This window comes from Apium graveolens, chromosome 2 (genome assembly GCF_009905375.1).
Source record: "Apium graveolens cultivar Ventura chromosome 2, ASM990537v1, whole genome shotgun sequence".
NCBI lineage: Eukaryota > Viridiplantae > Streptophyta > Magnoliopsida > Apiales > Apiaceae > Apium > Apium graveolens.
In genome coordinates this window covers 82238651-82265460 of record NC_133648.1, presented here as the reverse complement: position 1 = coordinate 82265460, position 26810 = coordinate 82238651, and the positions used below count along the sequence as shown (strand labels likewise).

The window sequence follows — 26810 nt, the reverse complement described above, 5'->3', positions numbered from 1 at the left end:
GTCTAAAATAATATTAAAAAATTAAGAATACTCTGTATACTTAATTAAGTTATAATACTCTGTTTTTAATTAAGTATAAAAACAGAGTATTAGAACTTAATTAAGTATACAGAGTATTCTTAATTTTTTAGTATTATTTTAGACGAATTCGGATCCGAATATATAAAAACGAGTAATTTGGTACATAATGGAGTTGAACCAAATCATGTACGAATATTTATATTCGAATTCGAGTCGAATATGAGCAAAGAGTGGAAATTTTAATTCGAGTCTAATTATAACTACGATTTCTTTGTGATTTATTAGAGAGATATATTGTAAGAAAAATATGTACGTATGACTCGCAGTCATATGAGTGATTCTTAGTTAATGCCGATAAAAGATAATTCCAACGCAAGCAAATGATAAGATTGTAATAAAAATATTCGTCAATATCCAGCGGAAGAAAGACAGATAACGGCTACTCAAAATGATGAAAAAGCAGCGACAGGTACATCAAGACCAATTCCAATTCACCTCTTGTGTTATATATTTGCCCGTTGTGCCACATTTCCCTCTTGTGACTTTCACTCGTGGGCCTGGGAACCACTTGCTTGTATTTTGATAATTAGCAGCAAGATATTAGATACCACATAATATATGCATGCACTATATGACCAGTCAACTATATTACTTGACAGTAGGGAACCATGACTTTATGCCTTCCGCAAAATTCAACATTGAAATGTAATTTACGGGGCACATTTATGAAAGATACTAATACGGTTCAAAGTAGTAGTAATACATTTTATTCATTGTATGTGCGCAATTATCAAACCTCCGACCTAATTTATATTAACTTCTATGACTCGATCATGACGTCCTAATCGTTATGGGTTCGACTCTCTTATCCGACATTAGGATGAGGTTAATGTAATGATAACATGTCTCCTGACTAGGGCTGCCAGTTATACGGTCCGTGCGGTTCGAATCGGGTTTGGGCCGAGTTTGAACCGGGGAATAATGAATCGTAATCAGCACGTGAATAATCACGGATTGGCGGGATGTGCGTACTACCACGAGTCGGGCTGTGCGTGCTACTACGAATCAATTTTTTTCTGTCATTTCTGTGTGTTCAAGCAGGCGAGACTTGAGAGTTTGGAAAGTAGTAAATATCTATATCTACTATCTACTACTTGGAAAATATTACTTGGAAATCTTACTGGGAAATCATCAAACATCAAGTCATTTGCAACAAATTCACGTCAGAATAATAATACGAAATCTTACTTGTGAAAATAGTTTTATACACTGATCCTTTTGACCAACATAGTAAATACAAGACTCGCGGGCTGTGCGAGCTTGTGCGGTCATGTGCGGGCTTCACGAGCTGTGCGGTCATGCGGGTCATGTGCGGTCCGTACCGGGTCCGGTCCCAGTTTTCTAAAACTCTATTTATAACTGGCTCGTGACATGTAAAGACTTGTACGGTTTTGAACCGGCCCGAACCGGGCCAAATAAACCAGGGCCTGGCCTGGACGGGCGATTCGAACACGCACAAGTGGCCACCTCTACCCCTGACCCTCACGTATTCTATACAACCAAACAACTCAAAAAGGAGACTGCAACATAAGCACAACAGTTCTTGCCTGTATACTGTCATCAGATTAATTTCACACTTAAACTGGCTGAAGGTTTTTCTTATCTTTGGACCTTGGGTCTTCGAACGAATGTATATAGTTTTTTTTTTTGCTGATACTTGTATATTTCAATAGTAAGTCAGAAATGAAATCTAAACAGTCATGACGGGAATCATACCTATCTACCCCATAGCTCACCTCTGTCTCCAGCTGACCTGTGGTCTAGCATTTTGCATGGTCAATTATATACTACTTCAGACTTAAGAGTGATTTCAGGGAGCATGGATCATCATGGTTTTGGTCGGTCAGTAGAGAACAGATAGACTACATGGCCCGAAACATATCATTTACGTCATAATAAGTGCATGGATTCGACTCAGAGTCTGTAAATAGTTATCAATATTTTGGTTCCTGTTATTACAGATAAGTGGATTTTGAGATTAGCCAGCACCTTCCACAATCATCCAACACATGGATATTTGTTCTTGGTCTAAAGACATAACTATTCCAGAGAAAGAAACGTCGGTATGCATTCATACACAAAGTTAAGAGTAATGCTTGCAATGGAATATTTACCATTACCATCACAGCATGATGTAGGAGAATCCTTCTGCAAATCATTGAGCTCGCTTACAGTCCATTTCAAATTTCGATGCTTTCACACACAAATAACCTACAAAGAAAGTTTAAGGAGATTACACAGCTGAGCCAAACAATAATCTCTGCTGAATCAGTGTCACAAATAGTGTCAACGATTTATAAACTAAAAAGAAAACACCTATAAGATGATCCAAGTGAGCAACTAGTACATTTAACTCAGGCAACCGTTCACAACACAATATTGAGATGATAACAATTCATCAAACAACTTCAGAAGCAGGAAGGCTATCCATATCAGACTTTTTTAAGCAAAATAAAAAGCTACATAATTTCAGCATTTGATATACATACTGATTGAGAGTTATACCTAATGAGAGGAAGATGTGTGGAACGAGAGACTGATGGAACGCCTTGACAAAATGGTGCAGCATGAAGCGCAGAAGAACAGAGTATCAGAGCTAATCTTACTCAACACATATATCCAAAAAAATACATTACTAATCAAGAAATTTGTTACAATTTTCCGAAGTATATTGTTCTGAAACTTAGATGGCTGTAAAAAAACAAATAATCTGTTCTATAACCATGAGCATAGGTTGCATGTTTGCAGATTCGATTTCTAAATCTTTTCAGCATAAATCTCAATTTTTTTTGTTAATGTTCAATCAAATAGCATTGCTTACATTGTAATTATTACAACAAATAGTATTATGACATGCTACCCCTCCCTAATTCAAGTGAACCCCTGAAAAACATAATGGAAAAACTGAACACACTTCACTCTCTCAACAGAATCTTACTATCATGTAGAAATCATATAAATTGTCAAACTGACATTTAATTGTATTGAACGGACTATGGGGTCTGCACATTTGAATCTTTAGATTTGTTGTTCTCTTCTGAAGATGGCCGGTTCTCCGAGTCAGATTGCCGAATCTCTTCGATCATTTGAATCACTTCATTTATGTTTGGTCTCATGTCGGGCGACCTTCCAACACATGCCATTGCTATCTGCAGCATTTGCACCATCTCTTCTTCTATGTTTTGAAATCTCATTAACTCTACATCAAATACTTCAGCTGTCCATTCTTCCCTCACAACCGACCGTACCCACCTTGGGAGATCAACCATATCATCACGAGTTGGTGACTGAATCGGTTGTTTTCCTGTCAACATCTCAAGCAGGAGAATGCCAAAGCTGTATACATCTGATTTATGAGTGTGCTTGCGTGTTTCAATCACCTCAGGAGCTCGATACCCTACATGTCGAGATGGAGTGGCAGGGAAGTTCATTAGAGGAGCTAAACCGATATCAGAGACACAGCCGTCTAGTTCTTGGTTGAGAAGGACATTTGAGGACTTGATGTTTCCGTGAGTAAATTTACCACCACCTGCAGAATGGATGTGAGCTATACCTCTTGCAGCTCCAAGAGTTATCTTAATCCTGGTGACCCAGTCTAGTGGAGTTCTCCCAGCTCCCCTAGTTCCTGAGACAAAATTAATATTCAGCAGGGTGTATAATAATATTGGTTCTCCTATCAATCCTTATTGAAAATTAATTTCAGAACACATAAAAGACAGCAAGAGTGTATATATATATTGGGGTACTGCAGAAGAAATATATTATGGCAGCAATATCAACACTAGTCAAATGTTCCAAAGGAAGGCAGAGAAAGCAGTTTTATGAAATTTTGCCTCTCAAGTGAATCAAATACTATCTGCCATAGTTCGGTAAACTGTGTTCAATGGTATACATACTGAGGGCAGAAATATCTAGAATTTGATATCTGCAACTATAAGTGGAGTTCATCACGACGCTTAAAGACAATAGACCACTTTTAAATTTTCAAATAAAAACAATTTAAACAAGCATACCGTGCAATAGTGTGGACAAGCTTCCGTTTGGGATATAATCATAGACCAGAAGTTTCTCATCTTTAGAGTAATAATATGCACGGAGAGGCACCACATTTGGATGCTGCCCAACTCTTCCTATGGCATCCATCTGCTGTTCAAAGTCTTTCTTCCCCACCACTACTTCTTTCAGCCTTTTCACTACAACAGTTGTTGACTCCTCCAGCACAGCTTTATATGCAGTCCCGTAACTTCCCTTTCCAAGAACTTCAGCTGAAGCCCTCAACAAATCCTCCAGATCAAAATTATAAGCACAGCCTTCAAAGAAAACCAGCTTGTTCTTTTCCGGCTCTTGCACTCCACTGCTAAAATCCTCCTTAGGTTTCTCACTCCTTCCACCGGTAGTAGACTTCCCTTTTGTAACGCGTTCGCCGTCACTCCCTTTTTTCCTCAAGCAGCACAGAAATAGGACTAAAATTAGAAGAAACAGAAGCACAGCGCCTCCGGCTGCAATAGCAATAATAACACCTAAACTAATTTTCTTTTTAGAGCTTTCTTTTTTGGGCAGTGGTGGAACAGATGGAGAAATCTTTGGAGAAGGTGGACGGGGTACAGGTGAGCAAGCATTAAGTGGCGGCCCACATAAGAAAGTGTTTCCCACAAAGGAGGAATCCGGGAATCCTTGGAGGGAGGATGGAATTGAGCCATTTAGACGGTTGTTGCTTAAATTTAAGCGCCTTAACCCGGGAAGGGTGGCATTTGGGATATGTCCAGAAAGCGAGTTATTCTGAAGGTTTAATCCAGTAAGTCCTGTCCAGTTCTGTATAGACAATGGTATGTTGCCAGTTAAGGAATTGAATGAAAGATCCAGTATGCTGAGTTGGGGAGAAAAAGAGGTTGGAATATCACCAGAAAAGTTGTTGTGTTGGAGAAAAAGGTTATGGAGGGAAGGTAGGGACGCAATATCAGATGGAATACTTCCATCTAGGGCATTTGATCGGAGGCTAAGAACACTTAAACCGTCTAGCTTTCCAAGTGTGTTCGCTGGAATTTTCCCAATTAGTCCAATACCAGGGAGTCGAACAGAATTTACATGAGCACCATCTGGAGTGCAAGTGATGCCTACCCAAGTTGTGCAGATAGAGGTAGATAAATTCCAGTTCAGCTTTCGACCATGGGGAACAGCAGCAGCGAATGCAAGAAGAGCTTGTTGATCAGAATTCAAATCACCAAAAGTCTGAGGCAGAAGAGCAAGTATGGTGAAAACAGACACGACCAACTGGAATGGAGAGCAGAGTTTCATGAGTAATCGATCAGCTGTATGCGTGTAAATGTGGTTCAGGTCTCTCATTTTCCTGGAAAGAGACAGGAACAACGAAACAACATGAACAACTAAGCAAAAAACTTGATTCGTGACAGAATCATAGATAGTAGTAACTATACAATCCTTGAAGATAAAGTGAACAATTGTGTCTTCATGTAGTAGTGGCCACACAATTACAAGCAAGAAAGTAAAAAGTGTATACTAACTAAATATCCTTACACTGCCAGACCCACAATTATAATATTGACAAACATGGAACATTCATCAGCTTCTGAAGAAAGACATGTCAAAGTATATTGACCAAGTTAAATACTAAGATTTCCAAATAGCTTATTACAATCGGTTATCTTTTCCATTGACGGAAAAAAAATGTTTCTGCCATCGAGTGTCGATGTGGGGATAGAAGGACAAGTGCCCCTAAAACAACTTTCTATCAGGATAGACCCTGGCCTTTTAGCTCATACATTGACAATACCCGAGCGAAGAGACTACATTTCTGTCGTAGTGAACATGTCATTATGAAAATAAAGTTTTTTTTAAGTAAACTATTAAAGGCATCTCGTAACGAGACTACGACATGCCACTTCTATTAAAACACACTGCAATATAGAAAGTAGTGTACAAAACACAGATCAATGTAGTTTAAAGCACTAGGTAAATACGATATAACATGATACGGACATTTGATTCTGCAACTTGAATGTCAATAATCGAAAACATGTGATTAGGTAAACAAATATCAGTGATTCAAATGATAATTTGATTATTTAGGTGGAACAGGTAGCAGTGGGTGAGAGATTAACACTAACAAGTGTGGGGAAAAAAGTGAAAAGCATTAATAATAATTATGAGTGGTTGGTTTCGATTTAAAGCTGGTCAAACCAACTCAAAACTCTAAATTATCTAAAAAAAATTCATAAAAAAATTAAAAGGTTAAACTTTTAGAAAATGGAAAGATGTACTAATTATAAACATACTTTTTTTTTAATTTGTTAAAGAAACAGGTAAAAATGAGCATGTAAAAACTAGATTTGTTAAGCAAGAAGTGAAGTATAAGGAATAATAAAATATAAGAAGTAATGTGATGTAATGTAATTGAGCTACAACATATATACTTTAGAGCATGAATTATAGAGATCTGAAGCATAGGGTGGGGGGGGGGGGTAAATGTAGTACCTGTAAACATTGGTGAGGCAGAGTAAGTACAAAATGAATGTCAGTGACTTTAAAGCAAGCCCTAATTAGCAAATGAGGATGAGCAGCAGAGACAGAAAGAGAGAATTGAGGGAGAGAGAGAGAGAGAGATATGAGTATAATTGGAGGTTGAGCTCGAGAGAGTTTCAAGCAGCTGCTGCTTCCATGTAGTGGTAGTGTAGTTTGCTGGTATGGGTTTAGTAGAGAGAGAAGATAAGAAATTTAGAGAAAGAAAGTAAAAAAATGGGGTGTGTGTGTGGGGTGGGGGGAGTGAGTTGATGAGCGACTCAACTCAACCACCGGAGGAAATGAATAGAGAGAGAATGAGGAGACTACTGGCTATTCGACACCCGAGTTGATGATGCAATAGCAGCAATACATACATACATTATTTTAATTAATATTCCTCTAACCTCCTCCTAATAAATACTAATTAATATTCTTTAATTAACACTAACTACATCTCTTCCATGTTTCCAACATTTAACTAACATTGACTCTCTTTTGATGCTTCGAGCAGGGTGTACACGGGTCGGTCAAATCGATTAAATCGACCTAAACCAGTCCTTGTTTCAACCAACTCAACCCAAATAATTAGAAACCGGAACATATTTGGGTTAAGTTGAGTAGTTGAGTCCAACCCATTATTAATGGGTTGGATATAGATTTAGGTTGTATGGATTTAGGTTGATTTGGGCCAACCCAATCCAACCCAACCCGTAAGGCACTTTAGTAAATACATATTGTCATCAATATTACACCTCTGGCTGCGAGAAGATATTTACTTCATTTACCTAATAACATTTTATATTTTAAAAAGCAGCCACAGCTTCACTCTCTACTTAAACCTTAGATCTCATATTGGCGCCTCTTTGTTCAGAAAAAAAGGTACATAACTATGAATCCTTGTTGACTTAATCTTTTTTATTATATTTACTCAACATTAATATATTTGTTATATATTTACAATACTGAACTTATGCAAATTACACAAACACAAATACATAATGTATTATTTGCTTTGATAGATGTGTTGATATACAAATGGACCATTGTTAATTTGTTGTTGTCTTATTGATGTTATTATTAGATTTGTTGTGTTAAATTATTTGTCTAGGTATAGTAATTAGTAGTGACTACTGACTAGTTAAGACTTATTTGCTGTTTCTTGGTTTATAATTGACAGTATCTTGGAATTGATACGTTGTAGTTGACACTTTGTAATTGACACGAAATAGACAAGTTCGTTATTCCGATTGTGACTGAAAAGTTCACACTGGAAACTCGTCTGAATCCCTCAAATCCCACCCCAAACCCCACACAAGATACTCCTCCAAGTCCCATCCTGAACACCATTGCAAATAACTCCATAAACACTATTCTTATTGAGCTTAAATCACCTAAAAAGAAGGTGATGTTAAACTATTAACAAATAAGAAGAAGTCGACTAGGATATCGGACGTTTGGGGTCACTTTACTAAAGCTCCGGGTGGAGACAAAAAAAATCCCAGATATACATGCAATTATTGTGGTGCCGACTACACCTGTCGTAGTACCCGATTCTAATACAAGCAGTTTGTGGGGTCACTTCAAAACATGCAAGAAGAATCCAACACTGAAAGTGGATAAAAAGCAAAAAGTACTTAATTTTCAAAAAACACTTGCTGGAGGTTTGGATTTGTTGGTTGTTACCTTTAATAATGTAAGATACTGAAACGCTTTGGCCAAATTTGTTATGCAGGACGAGAAGGCTTTAAGAGTTGTGGAGGGCGAAAAATTTAAGAATCTTGTACAAGAATTATAGCCTACGTTTGTTGTCCCGAACAGAGTAACCATTGCTCGAGATGTCCATCACTTGTTTTCAAAGGAGAGGGTGAAATTGATGGAGTAGCTAACTAACACTGGCCAAAGAATGTGTCTGACCACAGATTGCTGAACTTTTAGAACGCAAATGGCCTACATGTGTTTAACAGCGCACTACATTGACTCGGATTGGAAATTGTAGAAAACGATCATTAACTTTTGTCAAATTTTTAACTACAAAGGTGATACAATTGGTAAGGCAATTGAAACTTGTCTTCTTAGCTGGGGAATAGAAAAGGTGCTTACGGTGACAGTTGACAATGCATCGGCTAATAAGGAGGTTGTTTCTTTTGTTAAAAGAAATGCACGATTCGATATCTGCCATTAGAAATAGCGTGAGATACATTCGTTCATCACCGGCAAGGATGTAAAAATTCAAAATCTGTGCAGAAAAAGAGAAATTTGAGTACAGAGGAGGTCTGGTTTTAGATGTGCAAACAAGGTGGAACTCCACTTATGTGATGTTGGATGTGGCTTTGAAATTCGAAAGGGCATTCGCAAGGTACGAGGAAGAGGATGATAAGTTTGTTAGTTACTTTCTGGAAAATGAAAATGGCAAGAGTAGGATTGGTCCTCCTATTTATTCTGATTGGCAAGCTACATCTGTTTCTGTCAAGTTTTTAGGTACTTTTTATGAAGTTACCTTGCAGTTTAGCAACACCTTGCAAGTGACTTCGAACAATTTTTTTCATGAGATATGTGAGGTTCACACTACATTGACTGATTTGTCTAATAGTAAGGACTCTTTGTTATCTTCAATGGTTGTGAACATGAAAGGGAAGTATAATAAGTACTGGGGAGATGCAGAGGATATCAATCCTTTATTGTTTCTAGCAGTTGTTATTGATCCGATACAAGATGGGATATCTAAAGTACTACTTTAAATGTATCTATAATGCTGAAATAATTGCCATAATTATAATAAAGGTGGAGTCACTCCTTCAGCGTTTTTATACTGCCTAAATGGTCATGTGCCTGTTGGCGATATCTAAAAGGTAAACTAACTACCTTAGCTTTTTGTAAAAATTTGTGCACCTGATTACCTTGCTAATTTACATAATATGATGTAACTGATAAATGATACACGAAAAATAGGTTTATTTATTTTGAGCAGATATATCTATGCTAGTGTAACTCCCTTAATGAGTCGTCATAGAACCGCTGAGTTGGTACTAGATCTTGATATAAATTATTGAGTTATTTTCAGTTAACTGTTTTAAAAAATCAGGCAGTGCGAGCACATTTAGGTGGGAATAAAGTCATATGTATTATGATTTTTATTATGATTTCCATTATGATTTTATCCATAGAATAGTTTCTAAAAACTTTCTTCAGCATTGCCGTAATTCTTGTTGTTAGTGTACAACAATCCTTTACCTGCCCTTTAAATTCCTTTACCTGAATTGCTTCTCTTTGACAGGTAAGTGAGAACAACATACAATCAAACACTGGAAGTGAAAGCAGGAAGATGAGATTGTTGGAAATCTACTTGCATCATCAAAAAATGGAGACTACTGAAAAAAATGACGTTGATCATTACTTGGCTGATGAACTTCTCAATCCAATGACTTCTTCGTTTGACATTTTACTTTGGTGGAAGGAAAACTCTAAAAGGTATAAAATCTTATCAATGATTGTTAGGGATGTTCTTGATATACAGGTTTTCACGGTTGCTTCGGAATCTGCCTTCAGTATCAGGACATATTTTGGACCCATTTAGGAGCTCTTTGAGTCCAAAAATGTTGGAGGCCCTGGTGTGCACTCAAAGCTGGTTGAAAGGGTAGCAGGGGGACTAAAATTTGATAAATATGATGATGAACACATGCTTACCAATTTCTTGAAGAAGGTATATAATATAAGATCACCTCATTCTCCAGAAAGCATTTTTTAGTGCAAGCTTTAAGACTATGTCTTTTTAATGTTCTTTTGGTTTGTTAAACTTAAAACTTAGACACTTAAGACATGTTAATTTGGATGACTATAATATTCAGGTGCCACTGATATGTTGGCTTTGTTTCGGACTATCAATTTTGTTATTTACTTTCCTATAGTATTTTTTATATATATTTATTAACCCATCCAACACAACCCGAACCAACCCAAACCGAAGAACATTAGATAGGGTTGGGTTCTGATTTTTTTTCTTACGGGTTGGGTTGAAAATTTTTAAACCAATTTAAATGGGTTAGGTTGCCAATATTTCTTCAACCCGGCCAACCCGACCCGTGTACACCCCTACTACAAAGTCCTGCTTCATTTGTCCGACATTTTTTTGGAAAAATCGAACTTGCATAAATTAACTTTCGTCCTCAATTAAATTACAAATAAAATCTGGAGCAGTATTATACCACTTCATAGGATCTGACATAGAATAAGTAATTTGAGTTAAAAAAATGTGCTACTTTATTCGCAAATTTTTTAGTAAAAACTACTAACACTTCTCTGAAGTGTTTAAAAATTTTCACACAATTTTCACCAATTGTATGAAAAATAAATTTTCACGCGCCTCCATGAATGACATCAATTACAACCTTAGCATCAGTCTCGAAGATGCACTTTGTATGTCATCATTGTTGGATCCAAAATAATGCTACTATGAGACTTCTTGCTTCTCCCTCCTTTGCATCCATTCTGACCACACACTCAGCTCCAATAAAATCATAACCAGTTCGATAAGAGGCATCAATGTTGATTTTAATCCACCCCGATGGTGGTTTGCACCACTGCTGCAGCTGCACTCCAGAGTTGTACCTTGTACTTTCCTCTTGTGCCCTCTTCCAATCTTGAAACAAGTTTACAACCATGGCATTAACACCAAAGACTGACATGGCCTTTCTATCCCATACCCAGTTATTCCACCGCACCCATAAACTCCAACACGGCAAATCAATTTGAGCACACTGCTCCTTCATACTGTTGTTAAAAGCTTGCTTTAAAATTTCCAACACATTACCTCCTTCGCCATCTGGAACCACCCTCTGTAACCCCACCAAATGCCATAATTCTTTTGCAAAATAGCATGTAAATATTACATGACGTGCATTGTAACAGCCCGTACTTCTGGACTATTAATTCTAAATCAAAACTAATATACAATACAATTTACTAATCAAAAATCTATTACAAAGATGACTATTACAAACACGCAGTTAAAAGCGGAAGTCCAAAAGTTATTCTACTCCAATACTAAGTCCTCGAACTTCAATGCAATCCAACTCGAATCTTAGATGAAACCTGAAATTGTAAGTAATGAGCTATATAACCTAACAAAGAAATAATCGATTCGACTAGCAGGCCAAGTAACACATACATATATAATAAAATACGATAATCTATACAATAGGATATACGAAATAAACACTTTCGATATAGATTCTTATTCTTATTCGATACATACAATACGCATACCACATAAACAACAATAATTCAAAATCCATAATTCATGCCACGATCACTACAACCCCATGATAACGGTCCTAAATTTTCAGAAAACTGTCACTACAAACTGGTCACTACGGTCCTAAGTTCGTATTCGATATTTCACAAACCAAGGCACAAATCAGAGATCGAAAATTATTGTTGACACACAACACATAACACAACACATATACGATAATACATAGCACCTCAAAATATATTATCACTTAGTCCATATTTTCATAATCAAATATAAACACATAACATACAATTTTAAAAATACTAGTAATAGCGACCGAAAACTTACTTTAAAATCTGACCAAATTCAAAATTAGCCCTTTTGACCATCTAAATGATATTTTTGGAAAACACGAAACACCAAAGTTTTAGAGAACGAAAAGACCATTCTGAAAAGTCCACGATCAACGAATTCCGACTTACAATAAATTTTCTACGATTTTATGTAAAAGAGCCCTACGAATATTGATATTAAAAATGAGGAAGACAGATATGATGTATTTATAACGATACAAAACCCTATTTTTTAACCTACAACTTATCCATATTAGAATCTGATCCAAAATTAAGGCTCATTATTCTAACTTAATTTTAAATTCTAATCCTTATCAAATTTTAATCATTTTATTCTTTTATTCCTTTACTTCTGTTATTTTAAAAATTGTGGGATATTACATGCATCTTCATGATATAAATGGCACCATAAACAAGAATGCAGCACATTTACCTTTTTAATAGCCAAAGCTCTTGCCGTAGGTAACACATTTGTACATGCACATCAGAGAAAGTTCAGCATTTTACCTGGCTTTTTAATTTTCCACAGTTTTCTCCAGAATTTCTTTTCCTCGCAAATATGTTCCCTTTGTATTAGTCGATAACAATTGTGAACCGTAAAATCCACTTGCTCATCACAAATCCAGTACCAGGTATCATGTCAAGTATATCGACTGGAAAAAGGTAATTGTTGTATCTGAAGCTGATCCCTCTCATTAAACAGGTCCAGCCAAATGTCCTAATCCCAAGTTCTACTCTCTGTTTCCATCAACTCATGTACAGTGGTATTTTCCAACTCCTAGTGCATATCAGTAGCAACATACTCATTTACACGATATGACGCCCAAGGAATGTTCCATACACGCGTATCTTTCCAATCAATTATATTCTTCCTACTTCCCTGCTTCATACTCTCTTGTACAACCATGACATTCCTCCATGTATAACTTGGGTTAATACCCAAGATAACATTTAAAACATCACCATTGGCATGGTACTTGGCTTTCATTATCACAGTCACTAAAGGATTCAAGTTGTTCATTATTCTCCATGCTTGTTTAGCAAGCATGGCCATATTAAACTCTCTCAATCTGCTAAAACCCAAACCCCTTCCCTCCTTCACATCACACAACTTACTCCATGATATTCATTTTATACCCTTACCATTTTTTCCTCCCCCACCAGTATGACTTCATTTTTTACTCAATGGAATCACAAATGTCCAATGGAATTAAAAATAGTTGCATCCAAAAGTTTGGCACCACCTGTGCAGCACCGTTAAGCAGAGTAATTTTACCTTCTTTAGATATGTTTAACATTTTCCATATTTATATTTTTTGTTCAACTCGATCGACCAGAAAACTAAACACCGTTTTTTCTTGCTTTTTATGTACTTAGGAATCCCCAAATATCTTCCTGGATACACACTCTTAAATAGCTGCAGTTGTAAACACACTTCCCTATGAGCTTCTGCTTTCGTATTTGAAAAAAATGCAATAGTTGATCTACTAAAATTGATCATATATCCTGAAATGTTAGCATATTTATCCAATATTTGCTTCATTACATTAACTTCCATTATGGTCGCCCTGAAAAAAATAGCAGTCATCGTTAAATAATATATGGGAGATTGTTATTCATTAATAATCAACTAGGTTAATTTATAGAAGGGGGGTTGAATACAAATTAAAATTTTTAAATTAATTTGTGCATGGTAAAGGAAATATGAACACATATTTTTATAATTTCAAGTGGGTTATTTTTCGACTTGCCATTTGAGGTTTAGTTTTGAAGAAATAATATGTTATAATTACAAATGTAATCTCACAGCTGCAGTTTTCAGTGTTTCACTCAGATGAGGATATCTCTCTAAAGCTTTGTGAAAATGAAGAACCTATTTCTTAAGTGAAACATTGTTGCTACTTGGTTTATATATCACCAAGTTAGAAAGCTTGCTAGACTAAAAATATTACAGTCTTTGAGGTCCAGCAAGGTTGCTTTTTCATTTTCTTTCCCGTGATGCTTGACAAATGAGGATATATATTATCTTGATATACGGTCTTGAATATCTCTCCAAATTTCCATGCACGGAAATGGAATGTTATTTCTTCTTTAGAATCCAAGATCATATACAAAGTTTGTCTTGACTTCTCATCTTCTTTTCTAAAATACCACATCATTTGATTGGCTACTCCTTCAATTGTTATCCCTTAGGTCGGTTAGCAGTTGGAGGTTACATTCTACCTCAACATAATTATGCAAATGTAGTTTTGTTTATCATCAGAATTTAGGCTTGATTTCGAACAATCTCCCCCAATTAATGAATGATAGAATAATAACCATAAATTATACCCTTGATGATAACAAAACACATCCCGATAAATTAAGCATTAGGCGTGCATAAATGTGCTATGTTAAGCTGCTCAAAAATGAATTGTACAAGGAAATAGTTTTGAGAAAAGATGTTACTCTAAAAGTTGCTCCTTCTATTTGAGCATGTGTGAACATGTTATCTTTTAGATTTCTTTGCAATTTGAAAATCCAATATACCCTTTTAAGAACAATCCCTTCATCCTTTACTTTGACATGAAAGCTTTTTAGTAAAACTCTGAATATTTAGACTTTTGGCAGTGGAAGTACAAATTCCAGTTTCTGCTAAGTCCAGGCATAGATCCATGTCAAGATTGCATATCCTTCATTGATGAACTGAGATGGATGTTGTAAGCTACTACTTCTTTTCTTGTGTTCAGACACTGCTATAGAATTAGTTCTGAGAACTTCCTGGATCTTGTTTGGATGAAGTTTGTCTTGGAAAAGCACTCATCAGTATTGGAAAAATACATGATTGAGTTATTTCCTCAGTTTTCTTCTATGAAATAGAAGATTTCAAATATTGAATATTGATTTTTGTAGAAATTTCTTGTTTCTGATGACCTTCATGTCCCTTAATGAAGATAAGCTTGAAAAACCTTTTTCTCAGGATTGATAGGCTATACATTGGAGATAATTGGATCCTCATTAAGTTCAGTAGTTAATGAATCATAACAACCGAACTTTCTTTCTTTCTTGTAGTCGTGCTTGTTCTTTCCCTTGGATTTTGTGACTGCTTATAGGCTTGCAGTTGTTATGCTGACTTTGTGGCCATTTTCAACCAGACACTAAATTGTTGATAATTCAATATTTTTACATGCCTTCAGCCTAAGTAAGTTTCTAGCTTCCAAGTGATGGAAATATCTTCTCTTGAGCCATTACTCCCCTTTGTTGATGCACCGTTATCCTTATATTAAATTTTTGATGTCCCTTACTTCTTCTTGTCTGAAGAGATTTTCAGAAAAGACTTACAGAGTTGTCTTTAGCTCCCCCTCAGCTAGAGACTTTTTTCCTTCTGTTCTAAAATGAACAGTTGTACTGATAGGAGGAATAATTCAGAATCAAGGCATTCATGTGGTTGTGTTCTTTATTCTCATAAAGCTCCAGTACATTAGAGGGGATTTGAATGTATCTTCCACTTAGATAACAGTCTCAAACCCTGGTTCTCTTTGGAAGGGATCACCACAAATATGGATTTCCCAACTTGATAAATAAAGTTAGTTGAACTTATTATCTCAATACTTCAGTGAAATATATCATAAACAATAGTTATGAGGGTTGTTTATGAGTTAAACTTAACCTCCATTTGAATAGGAGTGGATTTGAATGATTTCCCCTCAAAAATATTATTCTCAAATCATGTAGCTATTATAGGTCTACTTGCACCTAAAATATGCTAGATATCAAAGGTCTTCACTAAAGAGTGATGAAACCATTGGTTTTGAGGTGGCATCATAAAGGTCTACCTCAACATGTAGCCTCTAGCCAAATCTTGATGGGCTTCTGAGTTAGAAAGCACAATGCAGACATTGTGTTTCATGAATGCTTGGATTAGCAATGCATCTGATTTATTGCTAATTTTAATGCAAGTAACTCAAACAAGTTGAGCTTCTTTATTACAAAGAAAGTATTGATCTTTAAATAAAGCTTTAGTCATAACTGAGTTTTGTCAACATTTTCTGAAGAAAAGAAAATATTTCAAGTGATGAGCTTCTCACTTGCAAATAACTGCTTTACATTGAACTCCACTGGTTTGTGAGGTGATTCTCTGAAGCAAGTACAAATATTCATTCAAGACACTAGTATCTTTGAGGAAGATAACTAAGCAATGCACTCAAGAATTACAGGGCAGTTGTTTTGTCTTAGAGATACTTCTGTATCACTCAACTCACAAGATTTGTTTTTTCTGACTGTTTCGTTATAATTCGATCACTTATGTTTTGAGAACTGGAATCAGAATATGGTTAATAACTTGCGAGTGCTCTTACAGTTACTCATTTAAGGTCAAGTTATTTACTTCTGGGTAACATAAGTAATAGTGTGCTAGTTTAATCCTTTCTGAAGCACAAAGAATGTTAAACAACTCAAATTATGTTTTGCTGAGGACCTGATTATCATAAAGCTCACAAAATGAATTAGTAAATGAGTTAACCATCTACTACTCCATGACTATGATTTTATGAAGAATAGTTCCAATAAATGTTAATAGGCATTCAGATTAAATCAAGAATGAACTTCCAGTTAAACATCATCAGTTCTTTAAGTTCCATTAATTATGAGTAATATCGATCACTTAAGAATGAAATGGAACAAAAAGTCATAATATTAATAGCAGGAACATAACCAATCAATAACCTGAAAACACAATAGAGGTGACTCACCAGAAAACACAATAGAGGTGACTCATCAAGAAGGATAATTTCATTAATATAGAATCAAATTACATATAAGAAGCTCAAAGGAAGTAAATAAAAGATCCTGGTCTAGGATGATTTCTTTTTTATGGCTTCTTTTCGACTTGCTTCCACAAGGATAACAAGCCGAATGATCCTCTCTTGCTGTGCAATATTTTTTCTCTTTAATGTTTTCAGATGATCTTGATACACGAAGAAGTTCATTTCAAGAAAGTGAACTTTATTTTGTTGTTCGAATGATAGAGACTCAAATATGTATGATGGGACTTCAAGAACATTATAGAAGGTTCCATCAATTAGAACTTTACAGGTTTCATAACAAGCTCTATAGTCCATTTGTGAAAGGGTGATAGATCAAAGAAGGAGAATGTAGTGAAGTGGAGAAGATGTATTTTTTGATGAGAGGGAAAAATGAAGAGGCATGAGCTTATATAGATGAGAGAGACAAATGGATACGAAGAGACACCTTCGCTTGAAGAGAAATAACTAGTCAGAATAGATTAATTAATTCTTCATAAAAATGAGAAGCGCTGTTGAGTGGCATTTATGTCACTTCATGACGCTCCGTAAATCTTTGAATTGGTGTTTTGTACTCGAGTTGTTAGTATTTTTAACGTGTTTTATAGTGTTTTTGCATTTCAGGCATTTATCAGGAACCTAGGTGATTTGGCATTATTTTGATGATAATATGGTGCTAGGAATGTGTCGGGAATAATGCTCGTGAAAAGATAAGCTCAAACCAGCAAGAAAAGAAAAAGTCAGAAATTTCTCCAGAGAGACGGCGCGCCCGCGTCCAAAGAGCAGAATGCCAACGCGGCCGCGCGCTTCAGATCAGGAAAATTAATTCCTGTTTCTTCTGGAATTTTGATCCGTTGGACTTCTACTCTGCATGAGCTACTATATATACATAACTTAAGGTCATTTTTCATAACAAGACATACCAAAGCTTAAGGAAAAGGCGTAAGAAGACCGTAGAGAATAATTCAACCAAGGCGAAGAGGATCTAGTTTATTCTTGTGATTCTTTGTTTTAAGTTGTAACTTTGGATGCTAGTTTTTTTCCTTGTTAACCTATACTCTTGTTTCGTGCTTGGTTTATTATTTATTCAGTATAAAGACTACGTTTATTATACCATGCTTTCATCGGAACCCACGTTGATTATCAGTCCGATTATGGGCTAATCGATATTGTGGGGTTCTAACGGATATATTTATAGATTTCTTTAGTTAATTTGTTTCGATGCCTTAGTGTGTGGTGATTGTATGATAACCTAGTATTGGTTGTGCTTATTCGTCTTATGAGCATCTCAAACTTATAAGATAGTGTGTTAATCTTTAATAAAGCAAAAGTGAATTTAAGGGTTTAGAACTTGCCATGCTAGCATAGGTTCATGTATTGTTAAGCATGATTCGTAGGTAATTTTAACCATCTTACTTGCCCTATCTAATCACGATAGATAACTTGTGCATTAAACCGTTATGTTTTCAAATTTTATAGACATATAGGGTCTCAATATAATTGGTGTCTATTCAGCTTCTATCTCTTTTGTGGATGTCTGGTAGTATGGTATTCGTACAACAAAAGTTGGTGGTTATCAGTTTCGTGTTATCTGATTAGTGTCATCACCATTACATGCTAAGGTTAAAAATGAAAAGGCTATTGAATGAAGTATTTAATGAAGTTAGAATCCCATGTTTGTGTCATATAGTATTCAACTCTCTTTAATCTCTTAGTTAATGTTCTTTAGTATAATCTCTTAGTTAATTGTAGTTATAAACAACCTCAATTTGTTATTCATCTTAGCATTGGATGATAACCATACCATTGTTGCATAAATACATTGATTAAAATTAACCTAAACTAGTCCATGTGGGAATGAACTAGAATTTATTCTATATTACTTGCGATCGCGTATACTTGCGTGAATATTAGCACGTGTTTCAGCCCTAACAAGTTTTTGGCGCCGCTGCCGGGGACTTCGGTGTTAATTTTTAGTTTATGTGTTTGTCATCATTGGTCGTTAAAGTTCAATGACTCGGACATTGTTACTTACTAAATTCCTTGTCGTGTTTCAGGTACTCTAGCGAGCATGTATGCATACGCATTCTCGGTCTCGTAAAAGAATACTGGATCAAGCTGAGGAAGAAGTTGTAGTCGAGGAGAAAGTTGAAGAAGAGGTCTTAGTTTGAGAAAGAACAAGAGGTTCTTATTGCAATGAGAGAACCAGAAGCAAATCCAAAGGCTTTGATGAACTACTCTCAACCAAAGATCAATGATATTCAATCTAGCATTGTTCGACCAGCCATCTCGGCTAACACCTTTGAGATCAATTCGAGCACGATTCAGATGATACAGAACTCAGTTCAGTTTGGGGGTTCTCCGACAGAAAACCCCAACATGCACATCAGAGATTTCATCGAGATCTGCGACACTTTCAAGTTCAATGGAGTTCCTGAAGATGCTATTAAGTTGAGGCTTTTCCCATTTTCTCTACGGGATAAATCTAAGTGCCGGTTACATTCTCTACCACCAGGGTCTGTCACCAAATGTGAGGATCTTGCTCAAAAGTTCTTAACTAAATTCTTCCCTATGGCGAAGACTGCTGCAATTAGGAACGCACTTATTCAATTTGCTTAGTAATCTGGAGAATCTTTATGTGAGGCTTGGGATCGTTATAAGGAGATGCTTAGAAAGTGTCCTCACCATGGGATGCCTGACTAAATGATTATTAACTATTTCTTTAGTGGTTTGAATGTTACTTCTAGACCCATGCTTGATGCAACATCAGGAGGAGCATTGTGGACTAAAAGCTACGATGAAGCTTATGAATAGATTGAACAGATGGCTGTAAATGAATACCAGAATCCTACTTAGAGACTATCTCAGGGCAAGGTAGCATAAATTCTAGAGTTAGATATAGCTACTACTATAGCTGCTCAACTTAAGGCCTTGACGATGAAGGTGGATTTTTTGGCTAATTATGGAGTTAATCAGATCACTAGTGTCTGTGAGCTTTGTGTTGGTGCCCATGAGACGGAGTAGTGTGCTATTTCTAGTGAATCAGCTCAGTTTGTGAGCAACTTTCATAGGTCGCAACAACCTGTGCCAACCACCTATCATCCTAACAACCGCAATCATACTACCTTTAGTTGGAGCAACACTCAGAATACGATTCAGTAACCTTATCAGCAGTATCCAACCAAGCAGTACAACCCCCTGGTATTTAGCAACCGCAATATGCACCAAGGCAGCAACTCCAACTGCAACAGTCTAATGAAAAATCTGAATTGGAGGAGTTGAGGCTCATGTGCAAGAGCCAAGTGGTTTCTATCAAGACCTTGGAAAATTAAATTGAGCAAATTGCCAATGCCTTGCTAAATCGTCAACCTGGTATACTCCCTAATGACATTGAAGTTCCAGGAAAGAGAGAAGCTAAGGAGCAGGTGAAGATAATTATATTGAGGTCTAGGAAGGTTGTGAAACCCGAACACTCTCAATTCGGATGAAGAAGCTGTAACTGAAGAAAAAGTGCAGAAGGAAGCTGAAGTGGAAACAAGGAAGACTACTGTTAAACACACTCCTCCTAAGGGTAATACAGGGGAGAAACAGATCTATCCTCCACCTCCCTTTCCTAAGAAGTTTCTGGAGGTGTTCAAGAAACTTCATATCAACATACCTTTCGTTGAAACTCTTGAACAAATGCCTAGTTATGAAAATTTTATGAAAGGTATACTTTCTCAGAAAGTGAAGCTTGATGACTTAGAGACAGTTGCTCTCACGGAGGAATGCAGTGTTGTGTTGTAACAGAAGTTGCCTCTGAAGCTTAAAGATCCTGGAAGCTTCACTATTCCTTGCACCATTGGAAAAGTGTTATTTGACAAATGCTTATGTGACTTGGGAGCTAGCATCAATCTGATTCCCTTGTCAATTTTCAAGAAGTTGGACTTACCTGATCCAAAGCCTACTTATATGACCTTGCAGTTGGCCGATCGTTCTATTACATATCCACGAGGCATTGTGGAGGATGTCTTGGTCAAGGTGGTTAAACTCATCTTTCCTGTTGATTTTTATAATTCTTGATTTCAAGGAGGATAAGAAGATTCCCATAATCTTGGGAAGACCTTTCTTGGCTACAGGCTGAACCTTGGTAGATGTGCAGAAGAGTGAGCTCACCATGCAAGTTCTGGATTAGGATGTAACTTTTAATGTGTTCAATACCATGAAATTCCTTACGGAAAATGAGGATTTCTTAAAGGTGGAGTTGGTCGATTCTGTGGTTACTTCAGAACTTGATTAATTGCTAAGGTCTGATGCCTTAGAAAATGCCTTGTTGGAGAATTCAGATAGTGAAGATGATGAAGGTGATGAGCAGTTGCAATATTTGAATGCTTCTCCCTGGAAGCGGAAGATGGATATGCCTTTTGAATCTCTTGGAATGGAGGAACTAAATAAATCTCCAAAGTGCCTCAAGTCATCTATTGAGAAAGCTTCTACACTTGAGCTTAAACCATTGCCTGAACACTTAAAGTATGATTTTTTAGGTGACGCATCTACTTTGCCTGTTATTATTGCATCTGACCTTTCAAGTAGTGATGAGGAAAAACTCTTAAGAATTATGAGAGAGTTCAAATCGGAAATTGGATGGACGATGGCAGATATTAAGGGAATCAACCCTTCTTATTGCATGCATAAGATTCTGCTAGAGGAAGTTAGCAAGCCTACTATTGAGCAACAGAGACGACTTAATCCAATCATGAAAGAAGTGGTGAAGAAGGAAATTCTCAAGTGGCTGGATGCAAGGATCATCTATCACATTTCTAACAGTTCTTGGGTGAGTCCAGTTCAGTGTGTACCAAAGAAAGGAGGTATCACCGTAGTTGCTAATGAGAAGAATGAGCTCATTCCTACTCGAATAGTCATGAGGTGGAGAGTTTGCATGGATTATAGGAAGTTGAACAAGGCCACGAGAAAGGATCACTTCTCACTACCTTTTATTGATCAGATGCTTGACAGGTTGGCTGGGCATGAGTACTACTGTCTTCTGGATGGCTATTCAGGTTATAATCAGATTTGTATCGCTCCAGAAGATCAGGAAAAGACCACTTTCACTTGTCCATTTGGTACTTTCGCCTTTAAAAGAGTTTCTTTTAGTCTGTGTGGAGCACCGGCCACATTTCAGAGATGCATGATGGCTATTTTCTCTGACATGAATGGTCAGATTATGGAGGTGTTCATGGAAGACTTCTCTGTGTTTGGCGATTCAATTGATGAATGCTTGCAAAATCTTGGCCTTAAAAGGTGTGTTAAGACCAATTTGGTTCTCAACTGGAAGAAATATCACTTTATGGTGTGACATGGCATTATTCTTGGTCACAAGGTCTCTATTAAGGGTCTTGAGGTGGACAAAGCCAAGGTGGGGGTCATTGAAAATCTTCCTCCACCAATTTCTGTTAAGGGAGTTCGCAGCTTTCTTGGTCATGCGGGTTTCTATAGGCGGTTCATCAAGGACTTCTCAAAAATCTCTAAACCCTTGTGCAATCTTCTAGAAAAGGATGTCCCGTTCAAGTTTGATGACGAGTGCCTAGCCGCTTTTGAGTTCTTGAAGAAGAGTTTAATCACGGCACCGGTCATAACTGCACCTGATTGGAATGAACCTTTTAAGATGATGTGCGATGCAAGTGACTATGCAGTTGGATCAGTTCTTGGGCAGAGAAAGAAGAACATTTTTCATGTGGTCTACTATGCTAGTAAGACCCTCAATGGTGCTCAACTGAATTATACTACTACTGAGAAAGAACTTTTAGCCATTGTCTACGGTTTTGAGAAGTTTTGATCTTATTTTCTTGGGACGAAGGTGACAGTTTTCACTGATCACGCTGCAATTCGATATCTCGTCTCGAAGAAGGACTCGAAGCCTAGATTGATTAAATGGGTTCTTTTGTTTCAGGATTTTGAATTAGAGATCAAGGACAGAAAGGGTACTGAGAATCAAGTCGCTAATCATCTCTCTCGTTTGGAAGATCCAAGTGCAACTTCACAGGATAAGACATTGATAAATGAGTCTTTTCCCGATGAGCAGCTGTTTGGAGTACAAGAGGAAGAACTGTGGTTTGCAGACATTATAAACTACCTTGTGAGTAATATCATGCCTCTAGACTTGTCTTATGCTCAAAGGAAGAAGTTTCTTCATGAGGTGAAGTAGTACATGTGGGATGAGCCATATCTGTTTAGGCAAGGAGCTGACCAAATCATCGGGAGATGTATTCCGTACATCGAAACGGGGGGGGGGATCTTGCGATACTGTCATTAGACTGTTTATGGAGGCCACTATGGTGGAGAGAAGACAGCAGCTCGTGTCCTTCAAGCGGGATTCTTCTGGCCTACATTGTTTAAGGATGCGCATCACTTTGTTTTGAAATGTGATTGATGCCAGCGTGTGGGTAATATGTCCAAGAGGGATGAGATGCCTCTTAATGTGCTTCTCGAGGTTGAAGTCTTCGATGTTTGGGGAATCGACTTAATGGGGTCATTTATCTCATCTTGCAATAATTAGTATATCTTATTGGCGGTCAATTATGTGTCAAAATGGGTGGAAGTCAAGGCTTTGCCAATAAATGATGCAAAGTTAGTGCTTAATTTTCTTTATAAGCAGATATTCACACGATTTGGGACTCCAAGAGTCATAATCAGTGATGAGGGATCGCATTTCTGCAATCGCAAGTTCACTACCATGATGCAAAGGTATAATGTGAATTATCGCATTGCTACAGCCTACCATCCTCAGACTAATGATCAATCAGAGGTGTCTAATTGAGAGATCAAGCGTATTTTAGAGAAAGTTGTGTGTTCATCAAAAAAGGATTGGTCTTTGAAGCTTGATGAAACTGTTTGGGCATATAGAACAACATACAAGACTCTGTTAGGAATGTCGTCATTTCAGTTGGTTTATGGTAAGGTGTGTCATTTTCCTGTGGAGCTCGAGCATAAAGCATATTGGGCTTTGAAGAAGTTGAACCTTGATTTGGATGCGGCTGGTAAGAAAAGAATGCTTCATGTTGTGCAAGACATGCCTGTATCATAACAAGACTAAGTCATATTGACAACCCTAAGATTAGTTGTATTGTAATCTTAATCTGTAATTTATACTTGTAACACTTAATGTCTGTAAAATGTAAATGGAGCAGACTGGAGTATTTTTCCCTAAATAGTGTCAAGCCTAAGAATTCTATCTGGAAGAAGATCAAGAAGGTCATGCCTCAGAAGAATTATGAAGAAGCTTGGAGTTGAATAATTCTGTTTGGTGAAAAACATTCTAAGTCAAGATCTCTACAAGTCAGAGAATTAGTGTTATAGAGAAGTCATTCAAGAACTCAGAAAGACCTATTGAGAACTCAGGAATTGTCTATCGAGAACTCAGGAAATGCTATTGGAGATATCGATAAGTCAGATACCCATTTGAGAACTCAGAGATATCGATAAGTATACATTCATTAGAGAACTCTGAGTTATCGATAAGCCAAAGTTCATTAGAGAACTCTGAGTTATCAATAAGCCAAAGTCCATTAGAGAACTCTGAGTTATCGATAAACCAAAATTCACTAGAGAACTCAGAGTTATTGATAAGTCAAGTCAACAATGAAGTTTCAGAGATATCGACAAGCCAACATGCCTATCGAGATGTCGAGTTCTCTACAGCTTAATTGGAGATCTCGAAGTGAAGAAATTTCTCTAAGTACAGAATTGCGGAATAGTTCAATATCCAAGGTTGCAAATCAACAAACAATTCACACAGCTGGATTGACAAGTCTACAAAAAGCAGCTTGAGAGATGTATAAGATTAATGGTGAAGATTAACTGACAAAGGAGGATCAACCAATATACAGTGGATGAAGATATGCTAATCTAGATATGGAAATCTCACTTTTCCCTTAAATAGAAGTGATTAGTGACAGGTTAGAAAAATGATTAGCACTTCTTATTGTTCACTATGTAAACCAAAGTTAACTATCATATAAAGTTAACTGAGGTCCTTTGTTTAAGATAGGACTGAATAGATTAGAAATTGTATTATCTCTCAAGAAAGAAGCTAAGTTCTAAACCAAGAACTTAGAGATTTTGTAGAAAAACACTGCTTGATTTTTAATATAAAATTAAGTGAGTTTTGAAGATCTTTGTTTTACATATTTGCATTGTTATTTATGTTTAACATCTATTCTACAAAATCATTGATAACAACCAACTGTTAAACCCAAAGTCGATCAAAAAGTAAACATTTAAGCCAAAACACATTCACCCCCCCCCCCCCGTGTTATATTCATATCTAACAAGTGGTATCAGAGCAAAATCTGAAAGTAAACAGATTAGATCTTGGAAAAATGAATACATAGAAAATCAGTAGTATCAAGATTCCGCCCTTTGATAAGGCCAACTACACTTTATGGAAAAAGAAAATATTGTTGTTTATAAGAATGGCCAATCACCTTTACATTCAGATCCTCAAGAATGGGCCCTTCACTCCTATGGTTAGAGTTGAGGAAACCACAGATGGAGACATGGTTATTCCAGCTCATTATGCTCCCAAGGATGCCTCTGAGTATACTGAAACTGAAAGAGAGAAAGTTTCCCTATACAGTGCTTTGCAACTGATACTAATTGAGTTACTTGATAATGTAATGTATAATAACATTGTCAATTGTGACACTGCTAAACAGATCTGGGAAAAGATTGAGATACTCTGTGAAGGAACTGAGGAGGTTAGGTCAAATCAAAGAAGGATATTGATTTCTCAGTATGAGGGTTTTATGGCTAAACCAAAGGAAGGTATTACTGATGTGTTTGAAAGGTTTAATAAGCTGATAAATGACTTGCAGCTTCATTAATAAATTTTATGATGTTGAAGAAGTGAATTTGAAGTTCTTGCTTACTCTCCCTCATCATTTGGAACAAAAGATCTCTGCAATCAGAGAAGGAAGGGATTTGAGTAGAATCACACTGGAAGTGCTTTATGGGGTTCTAAAAACTTATGAACCTGAAATGATTCAAAAGAAATCATTAAGGGCTGGTCAAGGATATGTAATGGATGGCTCAAGTGCACTGATTGTGAATGATGGCCAGACCTCTAATGATGAGCAAAGATCCCAAACTCCAGTAATTTCTACAAGTGAGAAAAGAGTCAATGACACTAAAGAGCAAGTCATACTGGAATTGGATGAAGAAGATTAGTTCTACACTCTTGATGAGCTTGATGAGCTAGACAAATCAATGGCTTACTTGGCTAGAAAATTCTCTAACATTAGAGTGAAGAAACCAAGATTTTTCAAGAGCAAATGACAGTCCTTCAACAAAGACAGCAGCTGGAAAGGATAAGGGAAGTACACTCCTGATAGCAAAATTGGCTACAAAACTGGATCTGTTGATAGATCAAACATAAGGTGCTTTAACTGTGATGAGTTGGGCCATTTTGCTACAGAATGTAGGAAACCCAAGAAGGCAAAGAAAGACAAAGCCTATCTTGAATTGGAAGCAAAGTATGATGCTCTTCTAAAGAAGCAACAAGGGAAAGCTTATATTGCCGAGGGCGAAAGCTGGGATGATTCAGATAATGATGAAGATGAAGAAGTTAGAAACTATGCACTCATGGCCTTGGAGCAAGGAGATTCTTCATCATCTAAATCACAGGTACCAACTCTTACCATAATTGATTTAAATGTGAGTCAATATAAGGAAACTGTTGAAAAGATGAGCACAGAAATGTTCCACATTCATACAAGCATGGTTGCTGCAAATGAGGAAGTTAGCAGATTGAAAAAGATCAATGAAAAACTCGAGAGTGAAAATAAGAGACTGAATTATTGCTGGTTGAGC

At 36.7% G+C, this 26810-nt stretch overlaps 2 protein-coding genes and 1 non-coding gene across 4 annotated transcripts; 1 reads left to right on the top strand and 2 right to left on the bottom strand.

The window, feature by feature from the left end:
- Positions 1 to 2856: 2856 nt before the first annotated feature.
- Positions 2857 to 6959, bottom strand: LOC141707583 (putative inactive receptor kinase At5g58300). 2 transcript variants are annotated; one of them, XM_074510813.1, is made up of 3 exons: positions 6574 to 6959; positions 4095 to 5428; positions 2857 to 3706 (listed from the first exon to the last, which is right to left on the bottom strand). In XM_074510813.1, the coding sequence occupies exons 2-3, from the start codon at positions 5422 to 5424 to the stop codon at positions 3075 to 3077; spliced, it is 1962 nt and encodes a 653-aa protein (XP_074366914.1). In that variant the 5' UTR covers positions 5425 to 5428; positions 6574 to 6959; the 3' UTR covers positions 2857 to 3074. The 2 variants fall into 2 exon arrangements, with proteins under 2 accessions (XP_074366914.1, XP_074366913.1); XM_074510812.1 differs by lacking the exon at positions 6574 to 6959 and adding an exon at positions 5617 to 5976.
- A 1956-nt stretch (positions 6960 to 8915) lies between these two features.
- LOC141690985 (zinc finger BED domain-containing protein RICESLEEPER 2-like) lies at positions 8916 to 10238 on the top strand. The gene is made up of 3 exons (XM_074495737.1): positions 8916 to 9326; positions 9875 to 10068; positions 10115 to 10238. Exons 1-3 carry the CDS (start codon positions 8916 to 8918, stop codon positions 10236 to 10238), a joined length of 729 nt encoding a protein of 242 aa, XP_074351838.1.
- Positions 10239 to 19550: 9312 nt separating this feature from the next.
- LOC141709602 (small nucleolar RNA R71) lies at positions 19551 to 19657 on the bottom strand. The gene has a single exon (XR_012570168.1). It is a non-coding gene; the product is annotated as a small nucleolar RNA R71 (small nucleolar RNA).
- Positions 19658 to 26810: the final 7153 nt, after the last annotated feature.